This window comes from Barbus barbus, assembly GCF_936440315.1.
Source record: "Barbus barbus genome assembly, chromosome: 36".
NCBI classification, from domain to species: domain Eukaryota; kingdom Metazoa; phylum Chordata; class Actinopteri; order Cypriniformes; family Cyprinidae; genus Barbus; species Barbus barbus.
The window spans coordinates 575173-589553 of NC_136714.1; the positions used below are offsets into that span (position 1 = coordinate 575173).

The window sequence follows — 14381 nt, forward strand, 5'->3', positions numbered from 1 at the left end:
GTCAAACGATACCCAATTTTCCTATGGCTGCTATTTTGACTTTTGGTGTAAAAAGCTATATTTTATGAACATGGCATATAATTATAAAAATCGGCACGTGTCATTGGCACAACGCTCTGAAGTTGAATGAATGAGGCATTTATGTGTCATGTAGGTTATTGTGGCTATTGTCTTCAGACTGCTCCTGATCAATTCTTCATGCAGAAAGCTGTGATAACGGTTATGCCATATTTGGTCAAACATTCATTTTTCAAACTCCTCCTAGAACTTTGGTCTGATTTCCATGAATTCAACTCTTCTTCAGACCATGCTTGCAAAAAGTTATGTTGTGTCAATAGACTAAACTGTTTTACCACATTAATGAAGTTTATGGCATAATGTCAAACCGAACCTGAGGCTGTATGCAATGCTTTGACACACTGACACCAAACTTTATGTGTTATTGTCACCTCATAATGACAACTACGCATCAATTACAAAAATTAACCATGGTTTTACTACAAATGAAACACGGTTAATATAGTAAACCATAGTGACCACAGATTAACCATGCTTTCACTACACTAACCATAGTTTAACCATGGTATTTGTAGTAAAACTGTGGTTATATAAATGGCAATCAATGCCAAAAAACATGGTTACTACACCAAATACTAAACCATGGTTAATTTTCATAAGGGTGGTGCCAGCGTCACCTATTGCTCAAAAGTGATAAGGCATTACAACACATCACAAGTAATTGTATTTATAGGCTTTCAAACATTGTCTGTCCACCAGTGTTGGGCTATAGTTACTCCAAAACAAACAAACAAAAAATTATATGTTACTCATTACTAGTTACTCATTTCAAAAGTAATATTATTACTTTCTGGCAATAGTATTATTTACACTGCTAGTTACTTTTCTATCACGCCCCACATACGTTGCATATCTTCCCTATAAAATTCCTCTAAAATGTTACTAACAATATATTTCTGCCTCATCATTTGACCAAAATCCACATTGGATCGCAGTCAGAAGTTATTACAAACACTCAGTTATGATTAATAGTAACATTTAAGTAAGTGTTTTATTAATATCATTAATTGGCATGTGTAGCTTGAAGCTAATTGCAGCTATAATTTCTCTGTCATACCCACACACGATTATACTTACTTTACTTACTTTTGTCATTTAGCAGACGCTTTTGTCCAAAGCGACTTACAAATAAGAAAAAGTAACTAAAACTAAAAAGTTACAACTCTATAAATACTATCTACCCACATATTTAAGAAAATAAAGAAATTAAATAAAATTAACACATGCATATAACAACAACATTTCAATAATAAACATATCAATGAAAAAATTAAATAAAAAGCTACTACTATCCCTTGCCGGTGTCCCTGCCCGGTGGAGTCGCACGGTAGAGTCGATGGTCTTTACACTCTTTGGTCTTCACACTAAGAGGGCTTCACACGACGACTGCCGCGGTATAATAACCTTTATTATACCAATCCAACAAATGATCATTTCAATTCAGCTGGACCCACTTTCCTGTTTATCAACTACAAATGGCCAAGCAAGTGCACACACTGACAAGATACACGATACAGTACGAGACCAAACGCGATTATATTCCATGATATATTTTATCAAAAGAAATCATATAGGAAATGTTTCATTCTCTGAAAAGATTGTATAAAAAAAAAAATGTTTAAAAAAAAAAAACATCAAATTTGAAATGTAACGCAGGGAATTCTGGGAATGTCAATTTACAGTTATTCACGGTAAATTATACGTTCTTTTTCACTTACAAAAACGGTGTACTACCGTAAAATGACATGTAATGGCCAATACAGTTTTTCACTGCATATAGTAGGGGAACTTACCGTTAACCATTTAACAGGTTTTTACCGTAGCATTTTTACAGTCTTTTACTGTTAAATTCACGTCATTTGCCACAACTTACACAAATCATATTTTTTCCTGACATAATCAATGTAGTGGCAATATTTCCATCCACTGAATGGAAGCTTGTTTATATTCCAAGCTTGCCTGCTGCTCTGGAGACTTCATGTGTTCATGATTCATCAAACTTTTGAAAATAAATCTAGGAATTATTGGACTTCCAATAAGTAGGTGTTGGGCAGTTTTGGGCTGGTTACTCAAAGAATGCATTATATTACTCATTAATAGTTACTCCTTTCAAAAGTAATATTGTTACTTTACTTATTACTTTCTGGCAACAGTAATTAGTTACACTACAAGTTACATTACTTTATATTACAGTAACTAGTTACTGCCCAACACTGGTGTTGAAACATCGAAAGTAACTATGTAACTATCTGTTTAATGGATAGTAACTGTAATATAATTACTGAAATCTTATAAGTAATTAGTTACACTACTAGTTACTGCAAAAAGTAATATTATTACTAGTAACTAGTTACTGCCCAACACTGCTGTCCACTGACCTGTAAATCTTCACATCTGCTTCAACCTGCATATGTTTGTCTATTATGCCCCTTTATATACACAGTGCTTTGATATTAAGGCCTGAGGCAGGTCAGAACAGGCATAATTCTGTGTAGTTACGTTATAGACTACTGAAAAGCATTATAATGGTTACAGTATTGTATTAAATGATAAAGAAGCTGCATTTTTATTACTGTGTTACTGAGGACAAGAGAAGGTGAGAGCGCGCTGATCATCCAGACGGCACGATGCCTAATCATGATTTATGTAAATATTGAGTCAAGACAATCTGCTAAACTTGTCCCTCTACATGTATTCATTTTACCATAAAACCTTGATTATGTGTCACCTACCCAAAGACAGTTTGCACGCCACAAGAACTCATTTAACATTTGTTTTACTGCCAAATCCATCCTACATTTCTGAACCATCCAACATTTGTCCAAAAGATGTAATGTACATTATTAACAATGACTGAAATATTATTAAAAGACAATTCCAGCAAAGGAAGCGGATTCATAAACTAAAGATATAGGATATATTCTGTAGTTTTCCACACACATCTGCAAGAGGGATTTTCTGCATGGATGTACTTATCAGTGAAAATGTTTACGATCTTTAATAAAACAATTTGAAGGGATGATAGTACGTACAACAGAAACATTGTGAACTGGAATTTAATTGTGTGAAACAAATGCTAAAAAAGGGCAAATAAAAAAAAATATTTAGCTAAAAAAGGCAAGTAAATTCTATGGAGAGATGCATGATACTCTCGTCAGGTCTTCAGCATCTGGTTCTATAGTCCATTGATGTGCATGAAAACACTGCCTGGATAACATCCTTTAAGCATTTCATTTATAGTGGATCAGTTATCTTCATCACTCCCAAAGCCTTCTTCCTCATCCATGTCCATCCCTTGAAACAATCTAGAGCAGAAAAGAAAGAAATAGACAGTAAGCAAGTGCACCAGCCTTTAACCTTCAGTCGTTTTAAATCTATTAGACATGACTTTAAAACCAGGAGCCTCATGCATAAAACTGTGTAGAATTCATCCTAAACATTCACCAGAAAATGCACCAAATTCCCTTCAGAGGTCCTAGTGAGAGAAAGATTGTATGTTCATGCATCCCCACCACGTCTCATCTCTGAAATAACCATATATGGAGCTACGACACTATCTGCATATCATTTGCATATGCATATTCCCACCTGTGTGATATGGATATACCATTTGACCATGTTTTTGGGTGCAAGAATAAAAAAAAATATGACTATCCGCTCACTGTTTCCTTCACATAAAAGATTGAATTGAATATGCCACTCATTAATGCAAATCATCATCCGTCAGTCATTCAGAAAATCTAGACAGTAAATAGTTTTTGAACAGTAAGATTTTTAATGTTTAAATATTCTTCTGCTCACCAAGCCTGCATTTATTTGGAGGCAAAATACAGCAAAAGCAGTAATATTTAGAAATATTTTTTACTATTTAGAATAACTGTTTTCTCTGTGAATATCTGTTAAACTGTTAAACTGTGATCAAAGCTGTATTTTCAGCATCATTACTCCAGTCTTCAGTGTCACATGATCTTCAGAAATCATTATAATATACTGATTTACTGATCAACAAACATTCCTCATTATTATCAATATTTAAAACAGTTGAGTACATTTTGTTCAGGATTCTTTGATGAATAGAACGTCTGAAATAAAAAGCTTTTGTAACATTATACACAACACCATTCAAAAGCTTGGAGTCAGTCTAACTTTTTTGGGGGAAAGAAATTATAGAAATTAATATTTTTATTTAGCAGGGATGCTTTAAATTGATGATAAAGACATTTATAATGTTACAAAAGATTTGTATTTCAGATAAATGCTGCTCTTCTGAACTGTCTATTCATCAAAGAAACTTGAACAAATTCTACTCGGATGTTTTCAACATAATAATAATAATAATAATAAATGTTTTTTGAGCAGCAAATCAGAATACTAGAATGATTTCTGAAGGATCATGTGACTGGAGTAATGATGTTAAATTCAACTTTTAAATCACAGGAATAATTAACATTTTACAATAAATTCAAATAGAAAGCAGTTATTTTAAATAGTAAAAATATTTCAAAATTGTACTGCTTTTGCTGAACTTTGGATCAAATAAATGCAGGCTTGGTGAACAGAAGAGAATTCTTAAAAATCTTACTGTTTAAGACCTTTTGACTGGTAGTGTATGCATGACTTGTGGATAAAGATTTCATGTAATTTGAGTACAGCTGGTTATGTCTTAAGTGAACGTAAACCGTTAGGAGAAAGAAGACCATGCAGTGGCTCTGAAACACATGTAAGGGCTCTCTGAAGACAGCACTCACTGGTTATAGCAGGGAGAGTTGGGGTTGTTGAAGTGACTGTAGGGGTTCACCCTGCTGAGAGCTCCCAGACACATCCAGCAGAAATACTTCTGACACGACGAACAGGTCATCTTATTACAACCGTGCACCTTCTGCACAAACGGGAAAAACAAGAGCACTTTCAGTCCATGCACAGAGCCATTCAGGTGCAGAAAATACAGAATGAGCAGACCTTTGCACAACACACAAGATTGCAGTTTGCAGAAGGTTCCCACAAATTTTCTTTAAATTGTTTCATAGAGACTTCTGGGGCAGTTTTTCATTTGAATGCCAGGTACATATGATTTGCTATTACTATATCAGTGACTAGTACTTTTCCACTTATAGGTCTTTACTACTGGACCAAAAACATTCCTAATATACAATTTTGATATTAATTTTTTGACTTGTGAAATTAAATATGTCAAACAAACTTCATTAGTACCTGCTAAATTTGGTAATGGCGCCACCTACAGGTCAAAAGATCTGAAAAATGGCTATTTTTGCTCAAAACTCTTGAAATGTTTTCCAGAAAATCCATCTATGTTTGCATCTGTGGACTTCTTGGGTCATGCCGACGATATCATTTTTGCTAGGATCGAATAATCTTTCAGAATTTGTGTTCAATAAAGATATTTTTTAACGCTTTGGTGTATTGGTGTAAAATTTGGTAGAGATCACTGTCAGCTTGTCTTGAAGAAGCCTTAGTTTAGCTTAGACAGCACAACATAGCGTTCAGAAGATATAAAGCTTTAAAAACATTATTTCTTTGTTGATAGAATTCTTGGTTTTGTTGTGCAATGGTTTGAACTGAAACACCCTAAGCCCTTGATTACTTGAACTGGAGTTGATTTATTATTTACCATGATCTTCCTTATCAGCGTTTGGTTTTGGGGAGCATTCTATATGCCTATAGGCAGTGTTGGGGAAAGTTACTTTTAAAAGTTATGCATTAAAATATTGCATTACTCCATAAATAATAACTAAATTCATTACTTAGTTACTATTTATCAAAAGTAATGCATTGTTATTTTTTGTCACCTGAAATGGCTTATAAGCTTATAAAGCTAATAATGTTTTATAATAAGTTATATTTTTGGTAACTGTAAAGGCCCTTTCACACCAAAAGTGAAATTAATAAGCCATAACATTATAGGTATGTATTGCTGTTGGAAGAAATATACAAAAATCACACAACAACAAGTAAGAATTATTTGGTTCAATGTGAAAGTAACTCATATATGATATGTGGGGGTAGGTTAAGTGTGATCTGCTGTGACGTCACAATCGTGTTGCATTGTGGGATATGGAGCTGGCTGGATCAGACATTGGAGCAGGCTCAAAACTTAGTCACACAGGCTGGTGAATTCTGGAAATGTGTAGTATGCAGGCATTCTTAGTACTGACCTGTATGTTAGTGCCACAGCAAGGGCACTGTTTACAGTTATCCTTCAGCCATTCTGTGCTGAAAGACTCCTCCACCGCCTTCTGAATGACCCGCCTGCCAAAACGCTTCTCAAGGAACTTCTTCCCCTCTTCGCTCGCAGAAATATACTCATCCCGCAAACTACGGAGCTCATCTGTTAAGAAAGACACAGCTTTTGAACTCTGCAGGTGGAAACAAACTAACAAAGTGTGTGTACTTCACTTTCCGTAGCAAGAATGCTGTTCACGGAGCATCCAATGTGTGACCCTGGACCAACAATACAATACTTTTCTTTTAAAGCCAAAAATCTTTAGGATATTAAAGGAGTAGTTCACTTCCAGAACACAAATGAACAGATAATGTACTCACCTCAACCCCTTGTCATGTAAGATGTTCATGTCTTTCTTTCTTCAGTCGTAAAGAAATTATGTTTTTTGAGCAAAACATTTCAGGATTTCTCTCCATATTATGGACTTCTATGGTGCCCCCGAGTTTGAACTTTGACCCCTGAGTATATAAATTGTAAATGAAAAGAAACTATCATTTCGCTAGATAAGACCCTTCGTCCTCATCTGGGATCATTTAGAGCCCTTTGATGCTGCATTTAAACTGCATTTTGGACGTTCAAACTCTGGGGAACCATAGAAGTCCATTATATGGAGAGAAATCCTGAAATGTTTTGCTCAAAAAAACATAATTTCTTTACGACTGAAGAAAGACATGAACATCTTACATGACAAGGGGGTGAGAACATTATCTGTAAATCTTTGTTTTGGAAGTGAACTACTTCTTTAAGATCATGTTCCATGAAGATATTTAGTAAATTTCCTACCATAAATATATCAAAACTTCATTTTTGATTAGTAATATGCATTGCTAAGAACTTCATTTGAACAACTTTAAAGGAGATTTTCTCAATATTTAGATTTTTTTGCTCCCTCAGATTCCAGATTTTCAAATAGTTGTATCTCAGACAAATATTGTCCGATCCTAACAAACCATACTTATGACTGGTTTTGTGTTCCAGGGTCACATATACTAATATCAGACCCAGGCTACAGGTGTAAATATCCTTTATCTTACCTGCAGTCACTATGCAGTGCGAGAGGCCGTGATAGCTCCGCTTACAGAGCGTACAGAAGGCATATCTGCAGGCGGGACAGATGCCCATAGTGGAGTCAGGCTCCACCATCACCGCCATACAGCAGCTCATACGGGGACAATACACCACATCCGCCATCAGGTCCAGACTCGACTGCAGCAGGAGACGATCATATCGTGCAAACTCGTCTTCGCCCACGAGAAGTTTCACCTGTCATATGAGCAGACTGATGTCAGTCCTATAATACATTCAGAATTAGGGTTGCGACGATAAATCGATGCAGAATCGATTCGCTGATTAATTCTGAGTTCTTCTGAATGATTGCGATTCACTCTGGAATAGATTCTGAGTTTAGATTTTAACAGCAGATGGCGCTCTACTCTAGTTTTTATCCAGCCCCGATCTCACGGCAATTCATACATATTTTACGAGGTGGCTAATTCGTACGATTTTTGCCAAATCGTACACATTTTAAGAGTTGCACAATTAGTATGAATTTGTACGAATGACCAACACCTAACCCCGCCACTAAACCTATGGGGCTTAGACAAATCGTACAAAATTGTACAAGTGAGGTCGTACCAATTTGTACGAATAAGCCACCACGTAAAATACATATGAATTGGCCGAGAGACAGTATTGTTTTTATCCGCACACTCAAATGCTCATGAAGAAGAGCTCTGGTGGGTTCAGATGAGTCTGTAATTTCACCTCGGCTCAGAATGCTTTTATGAGGCGAGATTCACGTAAACACAACCTACTGTAAACACTCTTGTAATTCACTCCAACCTTTTCGAATCTTATGAATGATTATTTTAGCTTCAAGTGTGTGTAAGGATTTGGTAACGAGCAGAGAATGGCTGTTTCTAAAGCATGCAGCACCATCTGCTGATCAAAACTAACCTCAGAATCGACTCCAGAAAGAATCGCGATGCATTCGGAAAATCTCAGAATCGATGCTGAATCAACTCGCGATGCATCGATTTATTTTCCCAGCTCTATTCAGAATGCAGCTCGTGTTTTAGAGGCTCAAGGCTAAGGATATTCACTCAAGGTTCAGATATTTTATTGGACCTGCCATAGAAATAATAAATGGAAAGAATTGCTTTGTTGTCTTTGACTCATGATTCTAATAAATAAGGTTAAGGCTTCAAAATTGAAGTTACCAGTAGGGGTGTGTGATATTTAACTCTGATATATAGCCTACTAGAACAGAATGCAGTTAAAGCAGATTAATATCCACGTATGGGTTTTTGTTTTTTATATTTGTAAGTTATGCTATAGTTAAGTAATATCACACAAGCAAAAGTGGTGGTCGTTTTCCTGAATATTAGCGCATGAGCGCGATTGTGAATGTGATATTAATTTTATACAAAAGTTAAAAAAACATTAAGTTACTATTGAGTGAGTTACATTTTAGATAAAATAGTCTGTTTTTTTTGTTTTTGTTTTGCCATGAAAATAGTTTCAAACAAAGCCAGAGCAGAACATTTGTGCATCTCAGAGCGACACAGCGGTGTTTCATTCCTTTGAGTCAATGATTCAATGATCCGTTCATGAAGACAGTCACTTGCTTTGTTTCTAAATGAATCAGCTGTTTGAATGAATCACTTGAGTCAATGATTCAATGAATCACTCATTAAGGCAAGGACATAATTATAAAAAAAACGAAATAATAAAATAAAAATGACAGAATATTGAGATATAATTCTTTTTCGTTTGTGGATTAACATTAACTACATAAAGTGACAGCAGTGTAATATACATGCAGCTGTTTAAGAGCTAATGCACAGATCTAACGGACCCTTTCACAACACGGTGATGACGCTTTTAACGCTCATTAGCATCGGAAATCCTCGAAAGTTTTTTATATTTATATATATTTTTTTTAAATGCATGTAAATTTATAACACTATACTTTGTATTATATCACCTTTGCATCAAATGACAAAAACACTAGTTAATGCTAACGCGAGTGTTTCTAATGCAGCGTCTGTGGGAGGAAGGTAAATTTGACATCGTTCTCTCTTCTGACTGACTCTTTCTTTTCTTTCCTTTTTCAAAAGTCATGAAAACACTATTGTGGAGTTTTTCTTTTGCTATTTGAGCAAATGGGAATGCCAAAAATATATTTGTGGTCCTCTCCCATTCACTGCTTGTTATAGTGCCCCTATTATGGATTTTTGAAAATTACCTTTATGTAGTGTGAACATACTCACACTAAGGCACAATTATACAAGAGACAGGAGATACCTGTGAAGGAGTGGCCATGGACATACACTTTGGCTCAGGGCAGTTAAGGCACTGGACTTTTCCGTCTCTAATCTGGATCTCAAAGTATTCCTTCATGCAGGCCTTGCAGTACACATGCTGACACTCTTTGAAGAGCAAGGAGTCGGATCCGAGCTTCTCCGAGTAACAGATGCCGCAGCAGAACACCTTCCCATCAAACACCTTCTGCTGCTGAGCTTCGTCAAAATCCAGCAGCTGAGTCAGTATATCTGTGCGAGCGTCGACTTCTTGCACAGCTCTTGGGTCTAAATCTTGCACTTTACTTTTTTCTCCAGAAACGTCCGCTGCTTGTTTTTGGCCAGATTCACTCTCAATGCTTTGGATTTCCAGCGGTGACTGGATTCCCAGAAATTCCAGAGTCTCTTCCTTGAGGAACTGCATCCAGGTAAAAAGGACCACGTTTCCTTGGTTCTCCTCCCAAAGCTCGTCCAGTCTCCTGCAAAGCGCAGTGATCTGATGGAGTGACAATGACAATAATGGTGAGGAAACTAGGACTGATTGGGTTTTTAGTCAAGTACACCACCAGTCAAACGTTTTTGAACAATACGATTGTTAATGTTTTTTAAAATCATTCTCTTCTGTTCACCAAGCCTGCATTTATTTCATCCAAAGTACAGCAAAAGCAGTAATATTGCGAAATATTTTTACTATGTGAATATGTGTTAAAGTGTAATGTATTTCTGTGATCTGCAGCTGTATTTCCAGCATCATTACTGCAGTCTTCAGTGTCACATGATCTTCAGAAATCATAATAATATACTGATTTATTATGAGTGTTGAAACTGTTGTGCTGCTTCATATTGTTTTTTTTTGGAACATGTGATACATTTTCTTTGATTCTTTGATGAACACAAAGTTAAAAAGAGCAGCATTTGTTCAAAATAGAAATCTTTTCTAACAATATAAGTCTTTATTATGACTTTTTATGCATTGAACAGATCCCTCCTGAATAAAAGTATTACTTATTTAATTTTTTTAAATAAAGAAAAAATGTACTGACCCCAAACCTTTAAATAGCATTGTATATTATAACACAAAATATCTTTTTTGAATAAAAGCTGTTATTTTTAACTTTTTATTAATCAGAGAATCCGAAAAAACATATGAAGCAGCACAACGGTTTCCAACATTGATAATAATCAGTATATTAGAATGATTTCTGAAGATCATGTGACACTGAAGACTGCAGTAATGATGCTGGAAATACAGCTGCAGATCACAGAAATAAATTACAGTTTAACACATATTCACATAGAAAACTGTTATTTTAAATTGCAATAATTGTATTTTATAAATTGCATTTTAAATTGCAATAATATTTCACAAAATAACAGTATTTTATTGTATTTTTGATCAAATAGATACAGCCTTGATGAGCAGAAGAAGCTTCTTTAAAAAAACATTAAAAACCTCACTGATCCCAAACTTTTGAGCGGCGGTGTATGTCAGCATCCAGCAAGTTATGACAGGTTTGATTCAATATTACAAATGAAAAAGAATGAATTAGATTGATAAAAGAGCGCGTTACACCAATGCAAACCCACACCTTTCAGGACGTTATTAAACAGGACTCACCTGGACTCTTGTGAGCCATTTGGAGCTTAAAGTAAAAACCGGAGCTGAAGCTGAAGGATAGTCAGCCGGGAATTCAAAACTCAGAACCAGCGGAGGTAGAAATGATATATGATGCTCTGAGCAATTCTGTCCTGAAATACAAAGAAAACATTACAGACACTATGAGTAGTAGTATATGTTTATTTAATGCCAGCATCGTAGGCTATTTTCATGTATAACAAATACAATAAAAACCAGCAAACAAACACAAGTTATATCACACAAGATTTTTTACATTAACATATGATGATAATTCTAAAACTTTTTCTGGCAAAATTATACTAAACTCTTTAAGCGAGTTCACTTCATAAAAGAGTTTTCTACAGACATTAAAAGCAAGAAAATCTGATAAATTATGTTTGACAGAAAGGGGATATAGACGCTATGCCATTTAACATTTATGAATAGAAATAACATTTATGAAAATGTTAATGATTACAAAGTGGGGTTCATCTGGATTTTCACACACACCTGGTTTACATGTTTGAATACATTAGATATTTAGAGAAGTAATCAGTTACATTAATGAAGTAACTGAAATAGTTACACTACTTATTACATGTTAACTAGGTTAACTTGTAATCTATAACTTGTAATCTTCCCAGCGCTGGTTAGGACAATGTTGGGACACCTGCTGATTAAGCCTCACCCTTGACTAGCAGTTTGAAGAGAGCAGGAAGCTCCAGACACAGATGGATCTCGCCCTCCTTCGCTGACTCGGCCCGGCGAAACTCCTCTTCATCATATATACTCGCTAGCGCCAGCAGTTCATCTTCTTGTGCTTCCTGGTCGGCTGACATTGGAACATTCCTGAGATTCATGTGAAATCAAGCAAGTTACGTTTCTGTTTCATAAAGATCCTTGAGCTATGGAAATACTGTAAATAAACTCTAAAAAACATGTTGTATGTAGAATAAACAGCTGTTTTAGGTCACTGATGATGTGTGACCCTGGACCACAAAACCAGTCACAAGGGTCTTCATTTTTTTAAACTAAGATTTGTACATCAGCTGAATAAATAACCTTTCCATTGATGTATGGTTTGTTATGATAGCCATTGTGTGAATATGTAATCATGTAATCCAAAAGTAACTGTAATCTGACTATTAGCATTATAAAATGTAATATACCTACTTGATTTTTAGAACCTGATTACAAAATCTGGATTACATGTAATCAGTTTCTACCAGCTCTGTTTACAGACATTCAACAAGACTGTGCTCGGTTCTTGCATCTACTAAACTGTAGAAGTGAACATACATGTAGTTAAATCTTAGAGGAGCAACTGGAAATCGATGTCTGATATTGTAATAGTGCCGTCACCTGAGAGGGATTCATACTTCACACTATCATTAATTCACTATTAGAGCCTGAACTAAACCAAACAATGAGTTTTCTTGTGTGCATCAGCTGAAATGTTTCAGTGTTACATGAGCTACATTGAAATAGCTTACATTAGCTTCCAAACACAGCAAAGAAAAACAATATATTACACAGTAACTCGATATTTGAGCATAGTAGGTGATTTCTAGAGAGGACTGCTACATTGTTTCAAACGGACACGCCCCCTCCGACGTCACAACTCGCCAACTTGTTTATCATCTAGAATTCAGAGTTATCCACATGAACTACGACTTCGTTTCGGCCATACATGTGTTAAGAGCTTATAAATGCTATATTTCCGACTAAATATGAAGAAAACACATTGCCAAATATGACGTACCTGCCTAAATTACTGTAGTTAGTATCACGTTATTCGCGGAATATTTGCTCTCTACTTCTGTTCTAGACAGGTGACGGTCTTGGAAAGATATCGATAACGCTGTAAGTTTACATAATACTCAACTATGGTATACGAACATACTCAAAGATGCTGCTTATAGCTGCATATTTATCCTCAAGAGTGTTCTTAATGTCATAATAGCGCATGGCGCGTAAGGGACCGTCTCAAAAACACAATCACTGCTTTAAAACGTCGTCGATGTCCAGGTGAGAGATCACAAAAAAGAAGTCATCATTTATGCTGCATTCAAGTGCTATCGGAATTACCGTAAATACGAGTTTCCTAGTCGGAAATTGGCCATGTAAGGCATCTCTAAGGCACCTGAATGCAGCATTAGTCACCCGCATGTCATTCCAACCCCACAAGACTTTCGTTCATCTTCAGAACACATATTTCTATATTTCCCCATCCTTTTATTGCATCTATTTGAAGTCCAAGCAACCAAAAAGTGTACACATCGCATTGGTTTGCATAAAAGGCAGGGTTTATGACATTATACCGCACCAGTCACCACTTTTTTTTGGTGACATCCAAAAGATAACCTATACAGATGTTCTGTAATGATTATATTTCATCTTTATTTTTGTAACCATAAACTAACTTTCACAGAGCTTTAGCATGTCTTTGACTCAGTACACACACACATATATATTATGTAAACAAAGACTTCTATTTTGGATGTGATTAATCGTTTGACAGCACTATACGCAGTGCTTAATAGAAGCTGTGTCCCAGTTCAGAGGTACTGAATTATCGATTGGACACGGCTTACGTTTGGTACTGAGGGTGGAATTTTCAGACGATCCCTTAAGAAGCACAGTCGAATACCCAGCGAACGTCAAACTAATAACTAGTGTCACCCCACGACTACAGTGACTACTAAACGGCTGTTTAGTTCAGTTCTTTCCTTTGTTAATTACCTGTTAAGATATCAACTTACAAAACACGTACCTTGCTCTATTCCCAAAGCAGCTCTACAATCTCACAGCAGGCCGGATGGGAGGAGCTAGTGTTTGACAGGCTTCTTCTTCTAAGATTTAATGTCGCTGTGCAGAGCAGCTCAGATGCATTACTGCCACCAACTGGAGAGGAGTGAGAAGAGCTGGGGGAAATAATAATAATCCTGCTAATTATAATAATAATAGAAACCTACAAGCCTGGTAATCTTACATAATAGCCTCATAATACTCTCAGTTTGTGGTATTACAGTCATTTCCCCATGATAAACAGTGTAAACTGCTCCGGGTGTGTGTGTGTTCACAGTGTTGTGTGTGTGTGTTCACTATTGAGTGTGTGTGTGTGTGTGTGTGTGTGTGTGTT

At 35.9% G+C, this 14381-nt stretch overlaps 1 protein-coding gene across 3 annotated transcripts; it reads right to left on the reverse strand.

The window, feature by feature from the left end:
- Nucleotides 1-1835: 1835 nt before the first annotated feature.
- LOC306855586 (E3 ubiquitin-protein ligase RNF14) lies at nt 1836-14111 on the reverse strand. Of its 3 annotated transcripts, none has more exons than XM_079394356.1 (8): nt 14013-14111; nt 11928-12088; nt 11240-11370; nt 9626-10117; nt 7354-7582; nt 6252-6424; nt 4827-4957; nt 1836-3383 (listed from the first exon to the last, which is right to left on the reverse strand). In XM_079394356.1, the coding sequence occupies exons 2-8, from the start codon at nt 12076-12078 to the stop codon at nt 3323-3325; spliced, it is 1368 nt and encodes a 455-aa protein (XP_079250482.1). In that variant the 5' UTR covers nt 12079-12088; nt 14013-14111; the 3' UTR covers nt 1836-3322. The 3 variants fall into 3 exon arrangements, with proteins under 3 accessions (XP_079250482.1, XP_079250483.1, XP_079250481.1); XM_079394357.1 differs by lacking the exon at nt 14013-14111 and adding an exon at nt 13002-13227 and having other exon boundaries at nt 2824-3383; XM_079394355.1 differs by lacking the exon at nt 14013-14111 and adding an exon at nt 13143-13216 and having other exon boundaries at nt 2824-3383.
- Between the last annotated feature and the right edge of the window lie 270 nt (nt 14112-14381).

Excerpts from the sequence above, each read along its gene's own strand:
- LOC306855586 (XM_079394355.1), bottom strand. The coding sequence starts at position 13,207 with ATGCGCTATTATGACATTAAGAACACTCTTGAGGATAAATATGCAGCT. Across the intron at positions 11,371-11,927 it reads CTTCAAACTGCTAGTCAAGG|GACAGAATTGCTCAGAGCAT; the intron begins GTGAGGCTTAAT and ends TTTGTATTTCAG. Across the intron at positions 4,958-6,251 it reads GCTGTGGCACTAACATACAG|AAGGTGCACGGTTGTAATAA; the intron begins GTCAGTACTAAG and ends CCGTTTGTGCAG.